Below are 27609 nucleotides of genomic sequence, written 5' to 3'. Positions count from 1 at the left end.
TTAAAGTTTTTTGAACTTACCTCTTTAAGTAATAATCTTAAAAAGCCAATTTTTTTTTTCACTGCCGTAGGTTAAATCAATATTCATTTCTTGTAAATGTTATTCAGTACCAAGCTGAATAGGATACTGTTTTTTCTTTTTTCTTGTATAGGTTTTTTTTCCCCTCCTACAGTAAATAATTGTGTTACTTTTTTGTTTCCTTAGTTTTCATCTTACCAATTGATAGTTTTTCCTACACCATTTCAAGTCAGTTTTCCACATGGTCAGACCAATTTGAAAATCCAGTAGCTCAGTTTTTTTTTTTTTTTTCTTGGAACCCCTTTTCCTGGAAGCACCTTTTTCTGTTCCATTCGACCAGTTTTTATTTCATACCTTTTCTATAATCTCGCTTCACCATCATCTTGGGACTTTTCTTTGTCTTTCTATTATAATGGATGTCTTGGTTTTTTGGATTCCTTATTTTCTCTTTCATGGTTTATTTTCTCATTTTGATGGCATACATCCTCCTGTAAGTTCCTGAGAAAGGGTCATGTGAGACAGTTTTTTGAGATTTCACATATCTGAAAATATATTTAATCTACTGTCTTCCCTTGTTGATAATTTGATTAGATATCAAGATTTAGGTTGAAAATTATCTTCCCTTTGCATTTTAAAGGCATTGTCCATTGTCTTCTAACTTCCAGTGTTGCTTCATATTAGATACATAGGATCAGGAATCAGAATAGCATTGGACTTATTTTGATTTCTCAAAGCTTTGGGGATCTTTTCTCTATCCCTACTTTTCTGATATTTCATGATTTGCTTGATGTATTTTTTCTCCTTTTTTCTTTTTCCAGAAGGCACCTTTCTAGATACTCATCATTCAGTGTTTGTTTGTTTGTATGTTTTGATGTGGACCATTTTTAAAGTCCTTATTGAGTTTGTTACAATATTGCTTCTGTTTTATATTTTGGGGTTTTTTGGCCCCGAGGCATGTGGGATCTTAGCTTAGGAATCCAAACTGCACCCCCTGCATTGGAAGGCGAGGTCTTAACCACTGGACCGCCAGGCAAGTCGCCATCATTCAGTTTTTTAAAAGGTTCTAGAATTCTTTGATTTTTTTTTTTTCCCCTTTATTTTCTTTGTTTCATCGTCCTAAAACTTTTTCAAGATGGTTCTTAAACCCTACTGGATTGGTCTTCTGATTTTTTTTTTAATCTTTCCTCTTTTGTCTTCATTTCTTTGTCCTCTGTTGTACTTACTAGGAGATTTAATCAACTTTATTTTCTATGTGATTTCCCTAATATTTTAGGCACTATATTTTAGCTTCTAAGAGCTCTTTCTTGTCCTCTGATTGATTAGCTTCCAGTTCTTTTTTTTTAAATACATTTATTTATTTATTTATTTATTTATTTATTTATTTTATTGGCTTTGTTGGGTCTTTTTTTGCTGTGCACGGGCTTTTATTTTAGTTGCAGTGAGCGGGGGCTACTCATTGCCGTGGCTTCTCTTGTTGCGGAGCACGGGCTCTAGGCGCTTGGGCTTCAGTAGTTGCAGCACGTGGGCTCAATAGTTGTGGCTTGGGCTCTAGAGTGCAGGCTCAATAGTTGTGGCACACGGGCTTAGTAGCTCTGCGGCATGTGGGATATTCCTGGAGGAGGGCTCGAACCCATGTCCCCTGCATTGACAGGCAGATTCTTAACCACTGTCCCACCTAGGAAGCCCAGCTTCCAATTCTTATTTCGTATATGCATATTAATTATAGCTTTTGTGAAATTTTGTTTTGTTTACTGCATTCTCTCTTTCCTCCTCCTTTTTTTTTTTTTAACTCCTTCATGTTGGGAGCTTCTCTCAAATATCTGATAATCCTGATTTTTCATTCATACTAGAGAGGAACAGTAACAGTGTTGGTTAGCAACTCTGTACAGGTAAGTAGAGCTTGTTGAGTAGTAGGAGCTGGTTGACCACAGAATGCTGTTTGGTTTCTCCAAATGTCTGTAATTGTAGGTCTTTTTTCCTGGGGTTTTAAAAAGTCTTTATTTTATTGGCTATGTTGGGTCTTCATTGCTGCATGCAGGCTTTCTCTAGTTGGCAGTGGGCGAGGGCTACTCTTCGATGCAGTGTGCGGGCTTCTCATTGCCGTGGCTTCTCTTATTGCGGAGCATGGGCTCTAGGCGTGCAAGCTTCAGTAGTTGTGGCACTTGGGCTAAATAGTTGTGGCTCACAGGCTCTAGCGCACAGGCTCAGTAGCTGTGGCACATGGGCTTAGTTGCTCCATGGCACATGGGATCTTCCTGGCCCAGGGATCGAACCTGTGTCCCCTGCATTGGCAGGCGAATTCTTAACCATTGCGCCACCAGGGAAGTCCTTAAGAGTCTTTAGAAAAAGACTTTCTTGTTTCTTGTTTGGAGAATATAATCTTGACTGTTATGTCTAGGAACTGTTTAGGAGAAGATGACTTAGTTTCCTGTTAGATTGAGCCAATGAAATTACTGTTTATATAGGTCAAAGATAGTTGAATATCTTTCTTTTCAGGTGACATGATTGTCAATGTAGAAAATCCCAAAGATGCAACAAAAAAATCTCCTGAAACTGATAAGTGATTATAGCAGAGTTACAGGATACAAAGTTAATATACAGAAATTAATTGCTTCTTTTAATCTTTCAACTAGAATATGAAATTAAAAATGCAACACCATTTAATTAATGGGGAGATATTCCACATAGATGGATAGGAAGACTCAATATCAACAATGTATCAGTTCTTCCCAAGTCAATATGTAGATTCAACGCAATCCCAGTCAGAAGTCCAGCTGGTTATTTTGTGAATATTGACAAATTGATTCTAAAGTTAATATGTTGAGGCAAAGGACCCAGAAGAGCCAACACAGTATTAAAGGAGAAGAGCAAAGTTGGAGGACTGTCACTACCTGACTTCAAGATTTACTGTAAAGCTGCAGTAATCATGCAGCATTATTCACAATAGCCAAGACATGGAAACAACCTAAGTGTCCATTGATGGATGAATGGATAAAGAAAATGTGGTATATATGTATAATGGAATATTATTCAACCATAAGAAAAAAGGAAATCCTGTCATTTGTGAAATACGTCAGACAGAGCAAGACAGATACTGTTTATTCTCTTTCATGTATGGAATCTAAAAGGATCAAACTCATAGAAAGAAAGAGTAGAATGGTGATTCCCAAAGGCTGAAAGGTGGGGGAAATGAGGAGATGTTAATTAAAAGGTACAAACTTTCAATCATGAGGTGAATAACTTCTGGGAATCCTAATGTACAGTGTGGTGACCGTAGTTAACATTGCTATATTGTATACTCGGAAGTTGCTGTGAGAGTAGAGGTGTGTACTTACTGTAACAATAACAACAAAATGGTAATTATGTGAGGCAAAGGATGTATTAACTAACCTTATTTGGTAAACATTTTACAGTTTCAGATTATCATGTTGTACACTTTAAACTTATACAATGCTATGTCAATAAAGTGAAAAGAAATTTTAAGCTACAGTTATGAAGACAATGTGTCATTGATGAGAGAATAGACAAATAGGTCAGTAGAACAGAAGAGATACCCCAGAAATGGACCCACACAAATATAGTCAACTGATTTTTGACAAAGGAGCAAAGGCAATTCAATGGAGAAAGGATAGCCATTTCCACAAATAGTGCTGTAACAACTGGACATCGCATGCAAAAAAATGAATCTAGAAACACAGTTTACACCTTTCACAAAAATTAATTCAAAATTAGTCACAGGCCTAAATGTAAAAGGCAAACTAAAGTGTAATACTCCTAGGAGATAACATAGGAGAAAATCTAGTTGGATAATTGGATGACTTTTGGGGCGGGGGGGTGGGTCACACTATGGGGCTTACAGGATCTTAGTTCCCTGACCAGGGATCGAACCTGGGCCTATGGCAGTGAAAGCGCCAAGTCCTAACCACTGGACCACCAGGGAGTTCCCTGTATGACTTATATACAGCAGCAAAAGCATGATCCTTGAAAGAAAAAATTGATGTTGAACTTCATTAAAATTAAAAGATTCTCTGTGAAAGACATTGTTAATAGACTGAAAAAATGAGCCACAGACCAGGAGAAAATCTTTGCAAAACATAAAGGATTGGTATACAGAATATGCAAAGAACTTGTAAAATTTACAGTAAGAAAACAACACAACTAAAACATGGCCAAAAGATCTGAATGGACACCTCACCAAAGAAGTTATAAAGATGACAAACAAGCATATCAGAAAATGCCCAACATCATTTGTCATTAGGGAATTGCAAGTTAAACAACAATAAGATTCCACCACACACTTATTAGAATGGCTAAAATCTAAAACACTGGCAACATCAAATGCTAGTGGGGACGTGGAGCAATAGGAACTTTTATTCATTGCTAGTGGGAAGGCAAAGTGGTACAGCCACTTTGGAAGACAGTTTGACACTTTCTTACAAAACTAAACACACTCTTTACATGCTATCCAGTAATCACACTCCTTAGTGTTTGCCCAAATGAGTCAAAAATTTACACAAAACCCCCCACACAAATGTTTATAGCAGCTTTATTTGTAATTGCCAAAACTAGGAAGCAACCAAGATGTTCTTCAGTAGTTAAATGGATAAACTAACTATGGTATATCCATATAATGAAATATTATTCAGCACTAAAGAGAAATGAGCTATCAAGCCACAAAAATACACAAAGGAACCTTAAATACATATTGGTAAATCAAAGAAGCCAATCTTGAAAGGCTAATACTGTATGATTCCAACTGAAGTAACTGTGGAGACAATAAAAAGATCAGTGGTTGCCAAGGGTTCATGGGGAGGGAGGGAAGGCTAAATAGATGATGCAGAAGGCAGTTTTTAGGTGTAGTGAAACTGTAATGGTGGATATGTAACACAAACAGTGAACCCTAATGTAAACTATGAATTGAGGTTAATAGTAACATATCAATATTTGTTAGCTTTATTAAATGTACCATACTCATGCAAGATGTTCATAGGTAAAATGGGGGAGGTGAGGAGTTATGTGGAAACACTCTGTACTTTCCATTAAATTTTCTGTAAACCTGAAACCACTCAAAAAATATTTTGTCTTTAAGTTGACTATCAGCCACCTCACATGGTTCAACTTAAAAGTATATACACTTTCACTGTTAAATAAAGCGTTATCAGTCTGGTGCTTCACCCGTCATTCCTGCCATGCCTGGTGTTCCTGAGTTTGGAGACTCTGGGTTTAATTTCTGTAGAGAGTAAGATGTCTGCCTCCTTTGGTTGTGGAATAAGAGTGCTTACTGGAGTGCTGTTGGTGGGGGCAGGAGCATGGGTTTTATTGTTCCTCATACAAACTTTCAATCAGTTCCCCTGTTTTTGGCCAGCTACCTTACTACTGCTTTCTCTGGTACCTGATGCCCCTAGTTCCTGAGCTTTTATCGGGTTTTTTGTTCACATCAGCTTGCTCCTTGTATCTAGGTATCCCTTCACAAGCCAGCACTTAGGTTTTAGTTCCCTCAACTCCGTTAAATAATTTACTACACTTTATCAGTTCTCCATCTACAAAAATTTGTGTCCTCTGATATTTCCTTTCATATTTTTTTTTGTTCTGAAGATTTATATCTCTTATTCATTTACTATTATTTGCTTTGATTTCTAAAGGAAGTAAAGAAGCTTACTACGTTCAATATATCTTGTTTAACCAATCTGCTTTCATTTTGATCAATAAGGATTTGGTTTTAATTCATTTTTGTTTTCTTCTGTTTTTAATAATTATACTAATTTATTGATTATGTGTTCTCTTTAGAGCTCTGGGCAGCTTTCTTTGGGAGGATGCTATTGAAAGATGGTGCTTTTTGATAACAATACTTAAAATGCCTGGAAAAAAGTGTCTCCAGGATCATAGTTGTGAGCTAAAGTATATGTTTTTAAGTTGTTCACAGGGCTTAGAGCTCCTGCCAGAGGACTGTTACTCTTTGGTCCACCCGGAAATGGGAAAACAATGCTGGTAAGAATTCTTTTTAAGTTTGTATGCTCTGTTGACATATTAGGGAGGTAATATGAAAAAATAAACTTTTCATTGTCCCTGAGTCTATTACTTATGACTTGCCTTTTGCTATAATATACTTTTTTTTTCACTACACCACATGGCTTGCAGGATCTTAGTTCCTTGACCAGGGATTGAACCTGGGGCCATGGCAATGAAAGTACTGAGTCCTAACCACTGGACCATCAGGGAACTCCCAGTTTTTAAACTAGTTTTTAGTGATGAAGTAGGTGGAAAACCATATACGTTATCTTCAGTAGTAGTTCGGGGCTAGCTAAATTTACTAGTGTGATTTTCATTATTTTCCCAAGTTAAATAATAAAATTTTACTGTAGAAGAGCTTACCTTACTATATTGAGTATCTTCCTAATCTTTGATTTTTTTTTTACTATCTTAACAGGTTTATTTAAATAAAATAATCAGCATGACACAGCTTTCTTTTATTTTAATTGAGGCATAATTGACATACAACAGATTTTTTTTCTGTATCCTTTTGCCACAAGTTTTTGCTAGGATCTGGATACCTCTTTCTCCTGCATAGCTCTCCTAGAGGGACAACATAAATAGGGAAAAAGTAACTTTTTCCCTTAGCAGTTTGTCTTTCTCTAACCAGTTATCTTCTATACCTAGGAAGAGAATAATACCCTCTTTTTTTTTCTCTTTATCCTTTCCCTATCACTTCCCTCTTAGAGAAAAAAAGAGTGGAAAGAAGCACAGCTCTTCTTAGACCTTTTCCTCATTACTGAGAAGGAAAGACATTGATTGCCATATGTTGGGAATTATGTCATACTTTATATTTTTATGAAATCTTTTCTAGAACTTAAATTGATCAAATGTGGTTATCTTTTTAAAGCAATTGAACTAATATAGTATTTACCCTTGTGATTTTTAAAGGCAAAAGCAGTAGCTGCAGAATCTAATGCAACCTTCTTTAATATAAGTGCTGCAAGTTTAACTTCAAAATACGTGAGTGTTCTTTTTCCAGTATTGTCGTGTTTTAAGTTACTGTCTAAATGTTAGTGTTAAGTATAAATGGTAATAACATTATACAAAAAAGTTTTTCTTTGAGCTTTATATCTATTATTTAGATATGATGAACATCACTCTTCAAAATAGAAAGTTATATGCATTTGTTTGGCTCTTTTAAAATTGAAATTATTCTGTCACATAGTATATTTGTTTGCGAGGGCTGTGTATTAAAGTACCACAGACTGGCTGGCTTGAACAATGGAAATTTATTGTCTTATAGTTTGGAGGCTAGAAGTCCAAGATCAGGTATTGGCAGGGGTCTCAATTTTGTAAAGTAATTAAAAATAACTATATAATGATACTTTTCCTGGCTAAATTTTGCTTCCTATGTGAAACTTTATAAGTAAAATTGTTATTAAAGTAAGTTTACCCATATTATGCACATACTATAACAGAAAGCACTATCTTGAAAGTTAGCAGGTAGCAATTCCAACCTAACTTTTACATGCTGAGCTGGCCTTAAGAAAGTATCATTTTAACCTTTACTCATTTATTTATTTACTTTAATATAAACCAGGTTTCACTTATTAAATACATAGATCTTCTTTCAAGTTAATGTACAAGATTTGTTAGCAATTATGAATCAGTCTTACTATATTTACTTTTAGAAAATGTTGATGTCATAAGAGGTGATCTCTTGGTGGTTCCTTCTGGTTCTGAGAATATATTTGTTTTGAAGATTCTAAATCTGGGACCTTTCCTTTTTTCTTTTATTTAATTTTCAATAAAAAGGATAGATGCCACCTAGAGGACAAAATAGTTTTTGCAGTAAATTACCACAAACCTCATGACCCTTTCATTAGATGCTTTGGTGCATAGAATGGGTTTAGTATAGTGTTTCAGCCCCTGGGAATGTCTTAAGGAGTGTTCATAGACCTCCTGGACTACCTAGAAATACTTTGATATTTACTGACAGTGATATTGTGAGAATGGATTTTCAAGGTGTTCTTAGCAGAGCAGGTAACACCCCCTAACTCCCATTGCTTAAACCAAATCTTTGATTGTTGCAAAGAAAGGAAATTAAATCCCTAGGTTCTAGACCTTTAATAGTGAAATTTAAACAGCTGGAATAATTTTGCATTTTATGGGTATAACAGTGTATAATGCCTTGTTTTAGGTGGGAGAAGGAGAGAAATTGGTGAGAGCCCTTTTTGCTGTGGCTCGAGAACTTCAACCATCTATAATTTTTATAGGTAAGAATATGTTTTCCAGCAACTTAATTGAACATTTATAAAATTCCCTTCTCCAAATGTGAAGGATTTGATAGGAAAGATTATTCAGAAGTAAAAAGTTTTTTTTTATTAGAGTATAGTTGCAGAAATAAAAAGTTTTAAAGAAGCACAAAGTTAAAGACTATCTAAAAAATTGAGTAGGACTCATTATATTAATAACCTAACTAGTAGTGTGATTAATCTCAGATGACTCATATAGCTTGGCTTTTAATTAAAGTCTTATCTTTTTATTTCCTCTAGATGAAGTTGATAGCCTTTTGTGTGAAAGAAGAGAAGGAGAACACGATGCTAGTAGACGTCTAAAAACTGAATTTCTAATAGAATTTGATGGTGTAAGTATTGATTATGATATTTTTAATATGGTAGCCTTTTAGTGTATGTATTTTCCTATTGAATGGCCCAAATTAGAAATAGATATCTTTATTATGTTTTTGTTTGTTATTACTTTATCTAAAAGTATTGAAAAAATTTTTTGGCTTATAGGTACAATCTGCTGGAGATGACAGAGTGCTTGTTATGGGTGCAACTAACAGGCCACAAGAGCTTGATGAGGCTGTTCTCAGGTAGGGAAATTTATGTAGACAGGCACACACTTTTTACAGATATATTTACTCATGTGTTTGTGTGACGTATTTCTTGTTTCCTTCTCTCTCAATTTGAAGACTAAATTCATATATCCATCCTCTGGCTTCTTGTTAACCAGCTAAAGATTTTGAGGACAGAGTCAGCATGATATTAGGAAAACTATTTTTAACTTTATGGTTTTAGGCAAATTGCTTATTTCTTCTCGGTTGGATTAAAGTATCTTAAAACTCCAAAACTGATTTTTACCCTCTTTTACTGGGCCTCATGAGAAGCTGATAAAGCACAGCTCATGGGAGGTATATTCTCTCTTCTCGTGTATTTGAACAAATTTATTCCCTTTCTACTGGGAGGACAGTTTGATTCAGCATAAAATTTTTGAACCTCCGGTTCTTTCCATGAGGAATTTATAACATTGCCCTGTTGTTTCTAGGATTGGATGTTACAGTTGAAAGTCTAAAGCCAGCCTGCTTTTATTCACATTTATGGGTTAATCCAGTAGGGTTAGTGTCTAATCTCCTTTCTACTACTACTACTGCTACTTTTGTAACCATTGTTTCTGTGGTGGTTTTTTTCTTTTTTATCTCTTTCCTGATCTGTGCAATCCCATTTTTCTTCTTCTGTTGTCTTCTTTGAGCCTTTGGATGTCATTTCCTTGAGGCTTTATATCTCATTGAGCGCTTATTTCATAGGAGCCTTTTTTTCATTAAATTATTTTATTTCTTACAAAAATATTTGGTCACAATTTTAATTTGTTTTATGGCAAAATCCTCTTGTGCATGTTCTTCATTTTATCTATTTTATGTTTAGTATATTCTTTCCCCTCTTTTTTTGGCACTGTTTTTTAAAATCAGTCCTGTGCTTTTGTCTATTTTGCTTATTAATTTTATTTGGATAAGGGAAGTTTTCTTATAAAACCTAATTTTGGAAGGATATTGTAGGAAAAGAGCTAGGGAAGTAAAATAGCAAGCAAGTATCTTGAGTTGTCTTATGAATACCCTGGACTGGTGGGTAGTCTCCCTGACTCACAACAAAGCCCTGCCTGATAGAGAAGTATATGTGTATGTAAATAAGAGATGGGGAGGGTGGGGGGGGAGTCGAGGGAGGGAGGGAATACGGGGATATGTGTATAAAAACAGATGATTGAACTTGGTGTACCCCCCCAAAAATAATAAATAAATAAATAAAATTTAAAATAAATAAATAAATAAGAGATGGGGTTGATTTAGTCTTCTTCAGCTGAAAAAGATTGGTCATCGCAAGACAGCTTGTCATCTTGCCGGAGTGATTGATGTCTTCTTACAAAGATGATGTGTCTTGAGTTTCTTTGTTCAGCCTCATCTTCCTTGCCATTCCCTTGCTACTAACTAAGTAGGGTCACATGATCTGCAGAGCCAGTTTTCACATGTTTGTTTAAATGTGGGGAGGTTAGTTTTATTACCCCTCAGAGTATGCTGTCTCTGTTCCCGCTGGAAAACTCTGCTCTGACAGCTGTGTCTAGAATTTGCAGTGGCAGGTCCTGTTATTCACCGTTGTCGGTATAATTTTCACTGCCCTAGGCAGCCCTTCTTCATACTTTTTAGTTCTGTAAATGTTACATAGTTTGTTGATAATGGGGTTTACATTTCTGTTTCTGTTGTCCTTGTTGGTTTTAGTTTTCACTTTCAAGCGAGAGAGTAGCACAGACATATATATACTACCAACTGTAAAATAGTCAGTGGGAAGTTTTTGTATAACAAAGGGAGCCCAACTTGAGGATGGAAGATGCCTTAGAGGACTGGGGTGGGGAGTGTGGGGGGGACTCGAGGGTGGGGGAGTCAAGGAAGGGAGGGAATACGGGGATATGTGTATAAAAACAGATGATTGAACCTGGTGTAGAAAAAAAAAAAAAAAAGATGACAGCAGAGATCTGTTTCTTCAACTTTTCTTTTTTTTTTTTTTTTTGGCTGTGTTGGGTGTTCGTTGCTGTGCGCAGGCTTTCTCTAGTTGTGGCAAGCAGGGGCTACTCTTCATTGTGGTGTGCAGGCTTCTCATTGCAGTGGCTTCTCTAGTTGAGGTGCACAGGCTCTAGGCACGTGGGCTTCAGTAGTTGCAGCACGTGGGCTCAGTAGTTGTGGCATGCAGTGTCTAGAATGCAGGCTCAGTAGTTGTGGTGCACGGGCTTAGTTGCTCTGCAGCATGTGGGGTCTTCCCGGACCGGGGCTTGAACCCATGTCCCCTGCATTGGCAGGAGGATTCCCAACCACTGTGCCACCAGAGAAGTCCCTCTTCAACCTCTTATATCAGATATTTTGTGTTACTGCTATAAAAAAATACGGATGCATAAATGGTTATGTATTTAATTCTAACAATATTGAATTAAGAATTTTTGAATATTAACTAGAATTTTTTAAAATTTGTTTTTATTTATTTATTAATTTATTGGCTGCATTGGGTCTTTGTTGCTGCACGCAGGCTTTCTCTACTTGTGGTGAGCGGGGGCTACTCTTTGATGCAGTGCACAGGCTTCTCAGCGCGGTGGCTTCTCTTGTTGTGGAGCAGCACAGGCTCTAGGCATGAGGGCTTCAGCAGTTGTGGCACTTGGGCTCAGTAGTTGCACCTCACAGGCTCTAGAGTGCAGGCTCAGTAGTTGTGGTGCACAGGTTTAGTTGCTCCAAGGCATGTGGGATCTTCTTGGACCAGGAATTGAACCCGTGTCCCCTGCATTGGCAGGCAGATTCTTAACCACTGCACCACCAGCAAAGTCCCTAACTAGAGTTTTCTTTTTATATAAATTTACTTATTTATTTATTTATTTTATTGGCTGTATTGGGTCTTTTTTGCTATGTGCGGGCTTTCTCTAGTTGTGGCGAGAGGGGGCTACTCTTCGTTGGGGTATATGGGCTCCTCATTCCCATGGCTTCTCTTGTTGCGGAGCACGGGCTCTAAGTGCGTGGGCTTCAGTAGTTGCAGCAAATGGGCTCAATAGTTGTGGCTCACAGGCTCTAAAGTGCAGGCTCAATAGTTGGGGCACACGGGCTTAGTAGCTCCGCGACATGTGGGATCTTCCTGGAACAGGGATCGAACCCGTGTCCCTGCTTTGGCAGGCGGATTCTCAACCACTGCGCCACCTAGGAAGCCCTAGAATTTTTTTAAAAAGTTTTATTGGAGTATAGTTGATTTACAATGTGTTAGTTTCAGGTGTACTATACCCACTCTTTTTAAGATTATTTTCCCATACAGGTCATTACAGAGTATTGGGTAGTGTTCCCTGTGCTATACAGTAGGTCCTTATTAGTTATCTATTTTATATGTTTAACTAGAATGTTTTTTTAATTATTTAATTATTTTACTTATTTATTGCCCGCATTGGGTCTTTGTAGAATGTTTTAAAAAAGTAATTTTTTACATTGACGCCTACTAAAATGTATTCAAATGCCTTGAGCATTATACTTAAAGCTTTGTTCTTGTTATTTGCTACTTGAACTGAATTACCTGTAAATTCAAAACTGTATTTCTGAGATTGCTTGAATCCTTTTTTTAGGCGTTTCACCAAACGGGTGTATGTGTCTTTGCCAAACGAGGAGGTATGTATCCGTGTTTCAGTGTTTTTTTAAGGCAGAAACAAGTACGAGTGCATGGTACAGCTGGATTGGAAAAGTTTGGCAGTTTCTTAAAAGGATAAATATAAACTTACCGTAAGACCCAAAAATTTCATTCCTAAGAACCTACCCAAGAGAAATGAAAACATATATCTACACAGACATGTACAAGAATTTTAATAACAGTATTATAAATAACAGCCAAGAACTGCAAAGAATCTAAAAAGTCATCAGTTAGTGAATGGATATACAAATGTGGTATGTCCATTTAATGATATACTGTTTAGAAATAAAAGGAATGAGCTACTTACACATACTGTAGTATTGGATGAACCTCAAAAACGTTATACTAAGTGAAAGATGCCAGATGCAAAAGATTGCCTATCGTATGATTCCATTTGTGTGAAATGTTCAGAAAAGGCTAATTTCTAGAAACATAAAGTAGATAGTGGTTAACTAAGGCTATGGGTGGAAGTTGGGATTAACTGCAAACAGGCACAAGTGAACTTTTTGGGGTGATGGCTGCACAACTCTAAACTAATTAAAAGTCATTGAATTATACACTTAAAATGGGTGAGATTCCATGTTATATGAATTCATACCTCTATAAAACTTTTTTTTTTTTTAATTGTGGTTGTCTGGCTCAGACCCTTAACATCCTTGATAGTAATAGAAGCTACTTCCTTAGTGCTTTATTTGGATTATTTTTAACTGTTTCAGGAACTCTCAAAAAATTTTTATTTTAACAGATATGAGCGAGGCTCTAAGAGGTAGAGTGGTTTGTATAAGATCGTTCAGCTCTTAAATGAGAGTTGGGATTTGAACCTGACTTCTGAATATTTTATTAAACTAATTCTTAGGACTGATAATTCTTTAATATTTCTTTTCAGACACGACTACTTTTATTAAAAAATCTATTATGTAAACAAGGAAGCCCATTGACCCAAAAAGAACTAGCACAACTTGCTAGGTGAGTAATTTGATTTGGTCTGTCTTGCAGCTTTTTTTTTTTTTTAAGAATTCTTTTTCTGTTTTGTTTAAAGTAAGCTCATGTATGAAATGAGTAATTTATTTATCAGAAAACCTTATTGTTTCATTCTCTACTTCCTTTACCTTCTCGCATATCTCATTTTCTTATATATATGCTATCTTAATTTCAGTTTGTAGATCCTCTAGAAGACATAACTTAAACAGCTAATAATGGTGGTATATATTCTTTCTTTAAATTTATTGAAACTTATAAGTGGTATTAAAGTAATTTTTAAAATGTAAAACATCTTATATCTGCCCACACCAACACAGATATTTTCACTTCAACTTGTTCTTTTGCATTACACATTTCTTTTGAACTTTGACGTCTTCAGCTTTTTTTTGAGTGGTGTTTTAAGTAGAAACTGAATGTAGGAGATACACTCATGAATTTTAGTCATTGACAAACTCTCATAAAGTAATCTAAAATATTCAACAAAAATGTGAATAGCTAGTAATGTTAGTAAAAACTCTGAGTTCCCAGATACCTATGAAAAAATAACAATTCAGTATTCGGAAATATTGAGATCTTTCTTTGTCATTCCAATAAAAAATTCTGCTAATAATGTTTGTGCAGTTATTTAACGTTGTACATAAGTAAATGCTTTTTTTCCCCCTATTTTATTTTCCTCTTCCTCTTTGCCTCCCTAGTTCTTAGTTCCCTTTGATAATCTCTTGGCTGCCCAGGATTCTCCACTGTGGCATCCCATTCAGGTGTGCCTCCTTTTGCCAATGTCTTCTACCTCAGACCCTTCCTTCACCCTGTGTGTCCTACATGTAAAGAAATCTTCCTTGATTGACCCTCATTCCATCAAGGCAGCTCTCTTTGTCAAGATAAAGACTCATTAACTGAAGTAATGAGTGATTGTGGTTATGTATCAGTTGGCCAGCAGTGGCTTATAGATGTTACCTTTCCAGGGAGCCTCCTGGAGATAGATGATGAAAATTTGAGGCATTATAAGGAGCCAGTCAGCTATTTGTTTTTAGCAAGTGGCCCTTCCTGTACCCTTAAAATCAAATCACATAGCTGATTTGATGACAAAGGCAAGCTAGGTTTTACCCTCTTATTATGTGGGGATTTAAACCTGCAAAGGTGAAAATAAGTTGCTCTTTCTTCCTTCCCATTTTCAGAATGACCGATGGATACTCAGGAAGTGATCTAACAGCTTTGGCAAAAGATGCAGCACTGGGTCCTATCCGAGGTAGGAATGCAAAAGCTTGAAACATTTAGAACTGTTTATTAGACCACTTGCAGAAGTTTAAGAAGTCCCTATTGAGAGATCTTTTTTTATTAGTAGGAAAGCAGTAAAACTGTATCAGTGGAAAACTTGATTAAAACTTGATCCAAAGTTTCTACACTTACCATCCACAAATCTTTCTGAAAAAAGTTTTAGACTCACGGACTGCATATGCTCTCTGTTGCATATTCTTCTGCTTCTTTTTCTCCCTCTTCTGATTCCTTCTCTTCCTCCTCCTGCTCATCCTCCTCTTCTTTTTTTTTCAACAACAAAAAGCTGTGAAACCATTCTAAGCTCACAGACCATACAAAGACAGTGCATGGATCAGTGGACCGTGAGCCTTGTTCTAGGAAGCAAGTTTCACTTCTTGATAGTAAGTTAGCAGCAGAAAACTCAAGAAAAAGAGAACTTTTTTAAGCAAGTGAAAAAGAATAATAAAGGGGAAATGTTCTTATCTAATTTTTGGTTCCTTTCATTTCAGTATTCTAGTATTACTTGAAATTAATGTGTGTGAGGAAACATATAAATAGAAGTTTTTACTTTTATCATTATATGTTATCTTTTGAAAAACTGCAGCAAAGTATATCATTCATTGCTTTGTTTTGATTCAAGGTAATTTGTTGATTGTGAAATCCATGCACGGCTATCATTTTTAGGTTATGTTAGATTAAACTCACCGTGATAATCACTTTAGAGTAGATGTTCTCAGCTACTTTTCCACAGGCAGCCTGGGCAGTGCATGGATGATGCTCTCAGGTATGCACTCAGATTACTGGTTGTGGTGGTAAAATAGAACATGAAACATGCAACTTCCAGAAAATCTCTCTAACAGTGAAACCGGGTACTGATTAAGAACTGCTGCTTTAGAGAATAATAAATGTAACCTTGAGAGTTATTTTGAAATTCTGGGTAAAGCATTTTAGTCAAGCTTTCTTTCTGCAGGAGGCATGAAATCTTGTTCAAATACTGGACTCAGAAACATTAGCTAATATGTAAATCATTTGTATTTTTAGAATATTTTAGCTGTTATTCCGAAACAAAGTTGTTGGCTTAAAAATAACTGATGCCTTTCGTAAAGAACAAGTTGCATTCTTTTGTTTACTATCAAATTTGTAGAATCTATTGTTCTTGAGCAATATATAAAGAAAATGAATGCCTTCCTAAGAAGGAATATTATTCTAAGCATTTATAAATTGTATGTGCTCTTAAAATTAATGTATGTCTTTTTTAATATAATGAATCATATTGAACATATACTTTTAGATTATTGTACTTCACTAATTTCAACTTGGAAATCTTTTTTTTGTAAGTGACTAACTTATATTTTACAGAACTGAAACCAGAGCAAGTGAAGAATATGTCTGCCAGTGAGGTATACTATTTTACAATTATCTTTCTTTTGTTCTGGTCCTCTAGATTGTAAAATATATCTTTTCCCTGAATTTTTCTAGTTTATTTGATTAGAAACTAGAAAAAATTAATTTTGCTTCATTTCAAAATATGGAGGACTGTCCAGTTATAGTCTCTTATGGTGTCCTTTTGTAATGCACAAAAAATATACATAGTCATGAAGTCATTTCCTGTCATAAATACTAAACAGAACAAAATTATAGGCAGCTTGAGGATTTTATACATTATGAAGATAGCTTGTAACAGGTTAACCCCTTGATGTTCTGTTTTGTTAGTTTTTCAATAATGTTTATATTTTCCTTCTTATAAAAGCAGTACAAATTTCCATTGTAATGTAATTTATTACATTTTAAAAATATGGTAGGTCCCCTTATGAGATACTGAAGCACTTCTTTTGAAAAAAGTTGCCAGCAAAATACAGAATTGAATATAGAATGATCATAACTATATGACCAGATGTTTTAAATCAGATTTGAATTATGTAACTTATCTCTCAGAGCTGAGATAGTACCTGAGACGTTACTAACCTAAGAGACTTCATTCCTGGAACAAAATAGAGAATAGAACTCCAGTGGAGTCTAAATGTGAACTGGAGATTAAAAAAAAAAAAACACACACACAACAATAACAACAAAAAATCCCAGAGGCATGCGCTGGAGGCTGGAGGCTGGCTAGGGGTCTGCACATTGAAGAGGGTCCTGTCCAAGTATTAACAGTGAACTCTTAACATAGGGAATGAACATAGTTGACTATGAGTACATTTTGGCAGTCTTTTTTCTTCAAGCTTCCAAGTAAATTTGAGGTTGTCTTCAGGCATCTTGTGCATGGTGGTTAACCAGCTACATTAATAAGAAAGCCTTCACACTTCTTGAAACCACTGTTTTGCATTTCAGCAGTCTAGTTTACCTGGAGTGTGTTTGACATGAATGAAGCTTAGGAATAGAGAATTCCACATGTCATATACTTTGGTGTTTAGCTACCATTACCTTAAAAATTCATGTTTAAAGTGTAAGTTTCACGTTCCTTATATCTGATTCATAATTTTGATTCTACATTTTTCTAATTTTAAAAAATATATTAGTACTGTCTTGAGAGTTTTTTTTAATAGTTTAGGTATAATTTATTAACAATATCCCATCAAGGACTTCCCTCATGGCGTGGTGGTTAGGAATCCACCTGCCAATGCAGGGGACACGGGTTTGATCCCTGGTCTGGGAAGATTCCACATGCCACGGAGCAACTAAGCCCGTGTGCCACAACTACTGAGCCTGCACTCTAGAGCCCACGAACCACAGCTACTGAGCCCGTGTGCTGCAACCATTGAAGCCCATGAGCTTAGAGCCCGTGCTCCGCAGCAAGAGAACCTACCACAATGAGAAGCCTGCGAACCACAGCAAAAGTAGCCCCCCTACTCCGCTGCAACTAGAGAAAGCCCACAAGCAGCAATGAAGACCCAGTGCAGCCAATAAATAAATAAATAAAGTTAATTAAAAAAAAAACAATATCCCATCAATATATTATTTTTAAATGTTCATATACTTCTAGCATAAGCCTGATAGTACTTTTCTACCCAAAAAGTAAGCATTGTGCATGAATTATTTCTTTTCCACACACCACTCTTCCTGCCTTGGCCTCAGGACAGGTAAAGCTGATATCTCATATATGTACTCTGGCCCCCTAGATTAAAGTGGAGGAAAGGCCCATTGTGTGACATTTTAGGCCTATGTCTTTGTCCCTTGGACAGACCGTACAGAATGGACTAATCAAGGCAGTAAGTAATGAACTAAAACCATCAGCTGGCGGGACTTTCTTGGCTGTCCAGTGGTTCAGACTCTGTACTTCCAGTGCAAGGGTGTGGGTTCGACCCCTGGTTAGGGAACTAGGATCCCACATGCTACATGGCCTGGCCAAAAAGTAAAAAATAAAACCGTCAGCTGGCAAATAAATTTTAGTAAGAAGCTGTCTACAAATTCCTAATCGATTTATGCAAAATCTACTCATCTCCACGTCTGCAAGTATTCCTCGCTCTGCCTCAAGCTCCTAGGCCCTGGCATTTCCTGTGAATATCCATTGGCAAGGCCACAAAGACCTATAAATGGAATGCTTTGATATGCCTTCATTAGTACCTGATAATAATTTTATGAAAGCAAGTGGGTGGCTGCTTAGGGAGTAGGAGAAATTCTTAGGAATCTGTCCATAATTATTTCATGAGAAAAGAAACCTGTTTTCCATTGGTAGTGTCTCTGTTAACTTTTGTTTATGCTTTACCCATCCTGAGAATATACGTACAACCAAACTTTAACATTTTTCTTCTTCACTGAACAAAGTCAACTTAAATATACTTCCTGCTTTACTTGAAGCGTAAATAAATTTTGAGTCTATTTTCATTTTTTAGTAACTCTTACAGGCTGCTGATTTTAAAACAAGGTAATTTTGTTGCAATAGATATCTGGTAGCATATAACAAAATTTGCCACAAAACTTAGCAGCTTAAAATGACACTATTATCTCAGATTTTCACAGTCAGAAATATGGGCACAGCTTAGCTGAGTCCTGTGCTTCAGACTCTCTCAGAGGGCTACAGTCAAGGCATTGATCTCGGGTTTCTTACCTAGCTATAGTCAAGATGTTGGCTGGGGCTATCGTCATTGCAAGGCTCAACAGGGAAGAGATCTGCTTCCAAGCTCACGTGGTTTTTTGCCAGATTCATTTCCTCTTGTGTTGTTGGGCTCAGAGCCTCGGTTTTCTCTGGTTGTTGGCTGAAGGCCACCTTCTGTTCCTGGCCACATAGGCCTCTCCAGCATAGTAGTTTGCTTCAACAAATCCAGTGAACCAAGAAGATAAGAGAGGGTGCCAGCAAAATGGAAGTCTTGATAACCTAATCCTGGAAGTGACATCTCATCAGTTTTTCTGTATTCTCTTCTTAGGTCCATTCTACAGTTAAGGGGAAGGGGTTACACCAGGGCATATATAGCAAGAGGTGGAATCATTAGGAGACATGTTAGAAGAAACTGGCCACCTCTGCAAATTAATTATACTTTTATTTTATGTTTAGTGGGTCACACTTGGCCAGTGAAATCTGCTTTTATATTAAGATGAGCCCTCTCAAACTCTACTTCAGAACTCTGAAAAACATTCTTGCTTTCTGGGAGTAAGGCACATCTTGAAATTGTCTATTTCAAGACATAGAATTAGAGATTATATAGGAACCCAGGTTTTGGGGGCTTTTTTTGTTTTGTTTTTTTTGTTTTTTAAGGTCAATGTCACCATCCCTTAGGTTCTACTTGATCTGGAGGTAGAGCACTTCGGTGGGGGGGCGGGCGGTATTTTTATTTTATTTATTTTTTGGCCACACAGCTTGCAGGATCTTAGTTCCCTGACCAGGGATTGAATCTAGGCCCTCAGCAGTGAAAGCACGGAATCCTAACTAGTGGACTGCCAGGGAATTCCCCTGGGTTCATTTTAATGGAAAATGAATTTAAGACTCTGGGTGTCAAAATGCATACTACTTTGTTTTTATTAGTATTGGTGTTAAGTTAGCCCACTCCAATGACCAGAGCCTAAAAATACAAATGTTTTTAAAATATCATGAATTCATTCTGATGGAGTGCGTTTATTTCAGTATTATGGTATAACATATCTACTTGAATTTTTAAATCCCACACCTAAAAATATAAATATAATTGTACCCTATATTTTAAAAATATATAAACCATAACATTTTAAATTAAATTTTAGATAGCAATACTGAAATTAAAACTTAAAACTATTGAACGAATTCAAAAAAATAACATTTCTGGTACCTTTGTGACCATTCAGCTAATTATGTATAGTTAGGTTACATTGTTATAGTTTTTGGTTCTACTGTATACTTTCATCCAGTTTATTTTTAACCTAATGGTTTTAGTATTGATAATTTGGTAATAGCTTTTAGCTGTTAGTCCTCGCTTATGAATTAATATTTATAAAGCACTTTCAAAAGTCTGTATAAGTGTAAGAGTGAAAACTGTATAAGTATCTGTTAAACTTTAAAATTCATAAATACTAAATAATGGCAATTTATTATAGAGATCAAGGAAATCCATTCTATTTTCTTATTTATGAGATGACAGAAAAACACACGTAGTTTGGTTTTAAAATATTACGTACTAGAATTTTTTTCAGTCATTCTTCAGTACAGTATTAATAACTGTTGTCAGGTACTGGTATATATGCAGAAATTTAGCTGAGATATACCTAATTTGCCTTTTTTTATTTTATAAGAATAGAAATTCAAATAACTGTGTTGGAATTCTGTGTTTTTAAAAGGTAGTGCCAAAAATCATTGGTTATATATTCAGGATATAATGTACTTTGTTTATAAAGCACACAGTTTGTATCCAGTTCAACATTATTAGTTCTTTTATTATTTTGTTTCAATAAGACTTCTTCGCTATTTCTTTTTTCCTCTTTATTGAACAAGCTACTGGTTGATTTTTCCTGTTATATACATTAGTCTCTTACTAACTTTGAAAATATACTTTTATAAAATTTTTAAAGGTTACTTTCCATTTACAGTTATTACAAAATATTGGCTATATTCCCCGTGTTGTACAGTACATCCTTGAGCTTTTCTTACACCCCGTAGTTTGTACCTTCCCCTCCCCCACACCTACCTTGCCCCCTCCCCCTCCCTGCTGGTAACCACTAGTTTGTTCTCTGTATGAGTCTGCTTCTTTTTTGTTATATTTACTAATTTGTTGTATTTTTTAAATTCCACGTATAAGTGATGTGCAGTATTTGTCTTTCTCTGTCTGACTTAATTCACGTAGCATGATACCCTCCAAGTCCATCCATGTTGCTGCAAATGGCAAAATTTCATTTTTTTTTTATGTCTGAGTAGTATTCCATTGTGTGTATATGTGTGTGGATGTATATATATTTTATATATATATACCACATCTTTATCCATTCATCTGTTGATGGACACTTAGGTTGCTTCAATTATCTTGGCAATTGTAAATAATGCTGCTATGAATAGTGGGATACATGTATCTTATCGAATTAGTGATTTTGGTTTTTTTGGATATATACCCAGGAGTAAAATTGCTGATTCATATGGTAGTTCTATTTTTAAACCTCTATACTGTTTTCCACAGTGGAATACACACACACACACACACACACGCACGCACGCACGCACACACACGCACATATACGTGTATATGTGTGTATACAGACACACACATATGCACCAAACTATGCACGTAAATTTAGAGGATGTGAAGTAGTTAGATTGGGTTTTATAAGAGTAATAAAAAGGAGAATATAGATAAATATCAGTTATTGAAGTTTTGCCTCCAATTCTTCTTTAACTTCTTATTTGGGAGCAAAATATACATGTATATGTAAGTGATAATTTTTAATACTGGTCATCTTGTGCCAAACTCCATTTTGCCTTTTAAAAGTCCTTAGGTAAAAATTAGGTATTTATTAAGTCAGTATTGTTTTATTCTACTTTCTCAAAGCCAATTAAAAATCTCAGAAAATAAGACCAAATTAATATAAAAATGTATTATAAGCAGTACTAATATTAGAAGATTTCAGACGTAAGCCTCCTCCATATTGTAGTTAAAGAGCAATATTTCCTTCAAAGTCCCATGTGCATGTTGTAAACTCCTCTTTCCTTTCTGATAAACCTGGCATGAATTTAGCTGGAGTATTTTGTGGTGAGTGAGACTTGAGACTGCAAAATTCCATGAAACTATATGCAGGAAAAAAAAATTGGAAGGAGGTAAGCCAAGTAGTGGTTGTATATCTGAATGGTGAAATTGTGAGTGATTCTTTTTTCTGATTGTCTGTATTTTCTCAAATTTTCTGTAATGAGTATGTTTTGTTTTTATAATGGGAAAATATTCTGATTTAAAATGTTAATTAAGGAGCTAAACGCATGAAACAAAAGTATATTAGTGTGGCATTTTGGTAGGATTTCTTATATAGCAGACTTGCCTAATATAGAATAATATGTAAAATAGATGATTAGCATGATTTTCTAAGAATACATCTATATATATTTTGACATTAATAAACAACATCATTACTTTTACCCATCATTGGGTTAACTACTGTATATGTGCTCATCATTTGTATTGTCATGTGTGTTTTTTTAATCTAGATGAGAAATATTCGATTATCTGACTTCACCGAATCCTTAAAAAAGATAAAACGCAGCGTGAGTCCTCAAACCTTAGAAGCATACATACGTTGGAACAAGGACTTTGGAGATACCACTGTTTAAGCCTGCAGAATGTTTTACTTTCCAAGAGAAACTTACCATCTTCAGCGAATAGTTATCAGCTACAGGAACTCAGCCTAAGTTTACAGGACTTTTCAGAGTCTTATAATTATTTGTGCGCCCCAGAAGATAAACCATAAAACAAGTTTAAATAAAGGACACAGTGCAACTTGAATATTTCGCTTAAGGCCTTCTTGCCCTGATGGTCACAGATATTCCGATGGGCACTGTAGGAGCACAGCAAAAACTGATTCTGGTCTTCTTTACCAATATAATCATAATGTAAATAATAGTTTGTATATTATGTTGCACATGAAAGTATTTGAGAGACAGTGAATGGTAGGACGACCCAAGAGCCTTTGGTTGTAGAGCCTTTGTTTGTCTTCTGACTTCTTTTCCTAAAAGAGTAATTTTTCCTATTTTCCTTTCCTCCTGTTGTCTTTACTGTGGGTGATTGGGATGCCAAGCACTCTTTCTTTTTTTTTTTTCTTTTTACAAATTGTGTGCCAAATGAAACTTTTTCCTATGTAACAGTAGTAGGAAAAAGTATTTTGAAGGTTTTTTCTTCTTCATAAATCTACAGACATTAAACAGTGTGTTCTTTTCACTTTTTATTTTTCTATTACCTTTCTACCGAACAATTTAGAAAGCAATATGATAGCAGCAAAACAAATCTAGTGAAACAGGGGAGGAGAAATTTTGAAGTTTTCAGACACTCTGTCATACAATATGTAGACCAGTCCTTCTGTGACCTGTAGAATTTTTTTTCTAATAATATTTGTCAGAAGTCTATTGTAGACTGTTAACTTATTCCTCATGGAATTTATTTTCTGCTAGAATTATTCTAATATTTAAGAAAGCCAATTTTAATTGCTGTAAAAGTGATTTCTGTGCAAGAGAAGGGAAGTACTAGGAGCTAAGACATTTCTAATTTATTGCTTATTACTTTCTCACTCTTTACAGGATAATTGCAAGCCAGTGGATCTACCATGTTTTATTCTTAATAATTATTAATCCCTGCAATGAAACTTTAAAAAATTACTGAATTTTTATACATTGCATACATTTTATAGGTTTCTTGTGATCACTTTGTTAACTAAAAAGTTTTAGTCTGTTAATCTGCCTTTTGTTCCCCAAAAATGTACAGTAATTCCGTTTCTTGTTTGTATAAGTATGCCTGGGTTTTTATTATAAAAATGTCATTGTAGGAAGTAGAGACTCATATCATGGCCTTTTAAATATGTAATAAAGGCAAATGGATATTTGCCCTTAGTTTACTGGTTAAAAGTTTGTTTACAGAAATTTTCTTTGGTGCTTTTATGTAAAATGTCATGGGTGGAAAGAATAATTTTATACTAGTAACAAATATTTTTCATTTAGGAAAAATATCTTTGGCTTTGAAAAAATATATTAAAGTTAAAAACTTGCCCCCACTAGATAAGAATTTTGTAATGAAGACATACATTTTTCTTAACTTTACTCTTTCTCATCTTAAAGATTTATCTATATATAGAAGATGTACAATTTCTTAAGATCATGTGCTGTTTGTAGCCATAACTTAAATCATGTTTCTTCTAATTATAGAACTCCCTGGATAATAAAAACGAGGGTTGAGATTAGATAGAAAAAAAAAGTTTTAAACCAGAACCATGCATATTTTTAGGTCATAAGTAGTATCTTTTTAAGGTCTCAAACCATCATTTATAAAATATTAATAATGACAGATGATGAAATATACACAATGACAAGAATTAGGAACATCCCCAATTAAAACATTTTCAGTAAAGCTCATAAAATTTCACTTTTTTCTTTTCATTTAGAAAAAGATTAACATTGATACTTGGGTAACTGGTCAATCATATTAAAAGTCTATATGCTTTAAACTCAACTTTTAAAATATACACTCCTTTAAAATTATCATAATTTTATCTGCAGTAATTCAATGTAGCTCACTTCTTATTGGGAAAGGTTTTAGGTAACAAAGACTTCAAATGTTAAAAGTCTAATTAATACTGTCATAAATATTGAGTCAGAATTATATTCCTGTATGAATATCCATTGGTGTTTGGAAGTTGCTTTAATTTCCTGATGAAGTCTGAAGTTGAGCTTAGTGCTGCAGAACTATTTTCTTTGACTTACTGCGACCAAGTTTTATTTTAAGCTTTGTTTCTCTCATAGAAGGGCCATAAAAATATAATAATTATATAGTAGAACGTGTAAGGGATTGGTTTGGTCTTTCTCAATAAAGATAGAAGTTGCTGAGGTTTTCCGCATTAATATTAGACTTAGATTGTGACCTTGTAGATTTTGCACTAAACTCTGTGTCGTATTATTTCGTAAAAGGTAATGTTTAAACACTAAATGTTAGTGTGCTTTTCATGTTAATATGGCAGAGTTTTGTAAACTAAATTAAAAGTTACTGATGTAGTGGACTTTGAGCCGAGGGAAGGAATCAATACTATCTTACCAGATATCTTAAGGGTAAAAGCTTATTCTAAGACAGCCTGCCAGTTGAGGTTATTAGATTTTCAACTTGCAAATATGCTTTGTGCTTGGGAAGAATTGGAGGAAAATCAGATACTAGAATTCTAATTTAAGTAAATATACAGCAGTCTTTGTTTATAGTGTAAAATTCGTTATATTTTGTACAAAAACTAATTCTTTTGGTAGAATGAACCATTTACAGTTTGTTTTTGGACTCTTGAGTCAAAGGATTTTCCTTTAAATGCTTGTTGCAGTTTTACTCTGGTCTTTTGTACTTTTCTTCAGAAGAAATGAATTAAAAGGTTCAGCTGCATAAGTGAGTTTTTATCCTAATGGAGTGGAAATAAATTATAAACTTTATTTTGCCTTTAATTTTTTTATTTGAAACTTTTTGAGCTTTCAGAGGTTGCAGTCTGGCATTGAAGGTATAGCTTGTATTGGACTGACTCTTGCCAATAAAAATTAGAAAGTCTGAACAAAGTATAAAAAACTGTGATTAGAAGACTCTAGAAACCAATCAAAAACAGGCAAAAACAGCACAAAATCATATACTAGAAGAGATCCACATTAACTACCTTTTACCATGAGGGCAATTTGCAGCTTGTGCAGTGTGCCTGGTAATAGAATTCAAGCAGAATGTGACAGTCTTGCTGGGCTGAGGAGTCATTTGGGCCTTCTAGAACGGCTTGAAATTAGGAGGGAATTTTTGAAAAGGAGAGAGCTTCAGAGATCTAAGCCCTCAAATCTTCCTGCGAATTCTTTTCAAATGCTTGGTGGATTCCAAAATTGTACCTGTGTAGTGTGATATTCATAGGAACCCAGCAGAAAGCAGTAGTTGAAGCCCAAGGAACTGAGTAGTGATAGCAACAGCTGGACAAATACAGAGTTTGAAATTCAGATTCCACTAAGAAGGGTTTGGTAAACAATTCTGGTTCCTCATTGAAACCCAAAAAGGGCCATGGCTTAGGAGGAAGGACGACATCCCAGAACTAAGGACTGTACTTTAGTACTCTGGGCAAAATGGGAAGAAACTCACTGAAACAAAGCTTAAAATCAAGCTTTCACAACATCAGGGTTATCCATTAGTAAGTTAACAGCTAGCCAGAATAAAACAGTGTTTAGAAGAACACAAAATCGTCTTTACAACATGTCATTCACAAAGTCCAGTACAAAATCTTAAGCATACAAAGAAAAATTGTATGATCCATAATCAATGGAAAATATGTAGAAGCAGACACACAGATGATCCTGTGTTGGGTCTTTATTTTTTAACAGCTTTAAAGTATATTTAAAAATTTACAGAGGGAAAATATAGATTAATAGATTAGGGTTCTTAGCAGAGAAATAAAAACAAAACCAAGTGGAGTGACTTCCCTGGTGGCACAGTGGTTGAGAATCTGCCTGCCAATGCAGGGGACACAGGTTTGAGCCCTGGTCCAGGAATATCCCACATGCCGCAGAGCAACTAAGCCTGTGCGCCACAACCACTGAGCCTGGGCCCTAGAGCCTGAGAGCCACAAGCTACTGAAGCCCAGGCACCTAGAGCCCGAGTTCTGCAACAAGAGAAGCCACTGCAATGAGAAGCCCCCGCTCACCACAACTAGAGAAAGCCTGTGCGCAGCAATGAAGACCCAACGCAGCCAATAAGAATAAATAATTAATTAAAAATTTATTTAAAAATAAATTTAATTTTTTAAAAAGCCAAAAGGAAAGTCTGGTGATTAAAATTAAAATCTGAAATGAAACAGTCTAAATTTAGAAATTCACTAGATGGGCTTAACGGTAAACTGGACACAGCAGAGGAAAGAAAACTGGCAGATAGCCAGTACAATGATCAAACTGAAGCACAGAGAAAGAGAAGAAACAGATTTGAGACCTGTGGGACAGTATCAGTCTAATGTACATGTACTTTGAGGTCCAGAGAACAGGAAAGGAAGAGAATGGGGTAAAAGAAATACTTGAGGCAGTAATGCCTGAAAATTTCCCCACATTGTTGAAAGACATCAACTTACAGGTCCAAGAAATTCAGTGAATTCCAAGCAGAATAAATGCAACAAAGATCACATCTGGGCACACTGTATTGCAACACAGACACACATGCACAAAACCAAACCAAATTAAAAAATCTCAAAAGCAGCCAGAGAGGGGAAATGACATTACACTTGAATAAACAGTAAATGTGGTGGCTAATTTCATCAGAAACAATGGAATCCAGGAAATGATGGAGTGACATTTTTAAAGTGCAAAAATCATACACTACTATATAAAAAACAGATAAGGCCCTGCTGTGTAGCACAGGGAACTATATTTAATATCTTCTAATAACTTATAATGGAAAAGAATCTGGAAAAGAAATATATATATCACTATATATTCATATATGTGTGTATACATATATGAATCACTTTGCTGTATATCTGAAACTAATACAACATTGGAAATCAAGTATACGTCAATTAAAAAATAAAGTGCAAAAATTAACAAAAGTTAACCTAAAATTCTATATCTGCTTAGAATATTCAAAATACTAAGACAAAATAAAAGCTATCCCAGGTGTACAAAAACTAAGAGAATTTGTTGTTAGCAGACTGGCATTATAGGAAATGCTTTAAGAAATTCTTTAGGCTGACAGAAAGTAACCCTCCATAGGAATCTGATTCCCCAGGAAGGAATTAAAAAGTTTGGAAATGATGTATATGTCAGTAA

General features: G+C 35.3%; 1 protein-coding gene and 1 non-coding gene across 5 annotated transcripts in view; one reads left to right on the top strand and one right to left on the bottom strand.

Moving 5' to 3' along the window:
- The window catches only part of SPAST (spastin), a 61850-nt gene extending 36575 nt beyond the window's left edge, over window positions 1–25275 (top strand). For all 4 annotated transcript variants that reach the window (XM_057740767.1, XM_057740768.1, XM_057740769.1 and 1 more), the window contains 10 exons: window positions 5932–6006; window positions 6940–7011; window positions 8192–8267; window positions 8547–8638; window positions 8790–8869; window positions 12412–12454; window positions 13360–13439; window positions 14630–14700; window positions 16068–16108; window positions 22300–25275. In XM_057740767.1, coding sequence (XP_057596750.1) covers window positions 5932–6006; window positions 6940–7011; window positions 8192–8267; window positions 8547–8638; window positions 8790–8869; window positions 12412–12454; window positions 13360–13439; window positions 14630–14700; window positions 16068–16108; window positions 22300–22422 — 753 coding nt within the window. In that variant the 3' untranslated portion in view covers window positions 22423–25275. The remainder of the gene's footprint in view (window positions 1–5931; window positions 6007–6939; window positions 7012–8191; window positions 8268–8546; window positions 8639–8789; window positions 8870–12411; window positions 12455–13359; window positions 13440–14629; window positions 14701–16067; window positions 16109–22299) is intronic.
- On the bottom strand, window positions 3886–3958 carry TRNAE-UUC (transfer RNA glutamic acid (anticodon UUC)). Its single transcript has one exon. It is a non-coding gene; the product is annotated as a tRNA-Glu (tRNA).
- Window positions 25276–27609: the final 2334 nt, after the last annotated feature.

This window comes from Hippopotamus amphibius, chromosome 7 (genome assembly GCF_030028045.1).
Source record: "Hippopotamus amphibius kiboko isolate mHipAmp2 chromosome 7, mHipAmp2.hap2, whole genome shotgun sequence".
In the NCBI taxonomy this organism is placed as follows: Eukaryota; Metazoa; Chordata; class Mammalia; order Artiodactyla; family Hippopotamidae; genus Hippopotamus; species Hippopotamus amphibius.
This window is presented reverse-complemented; position numbering and strand designations above follow the sequence as displayed.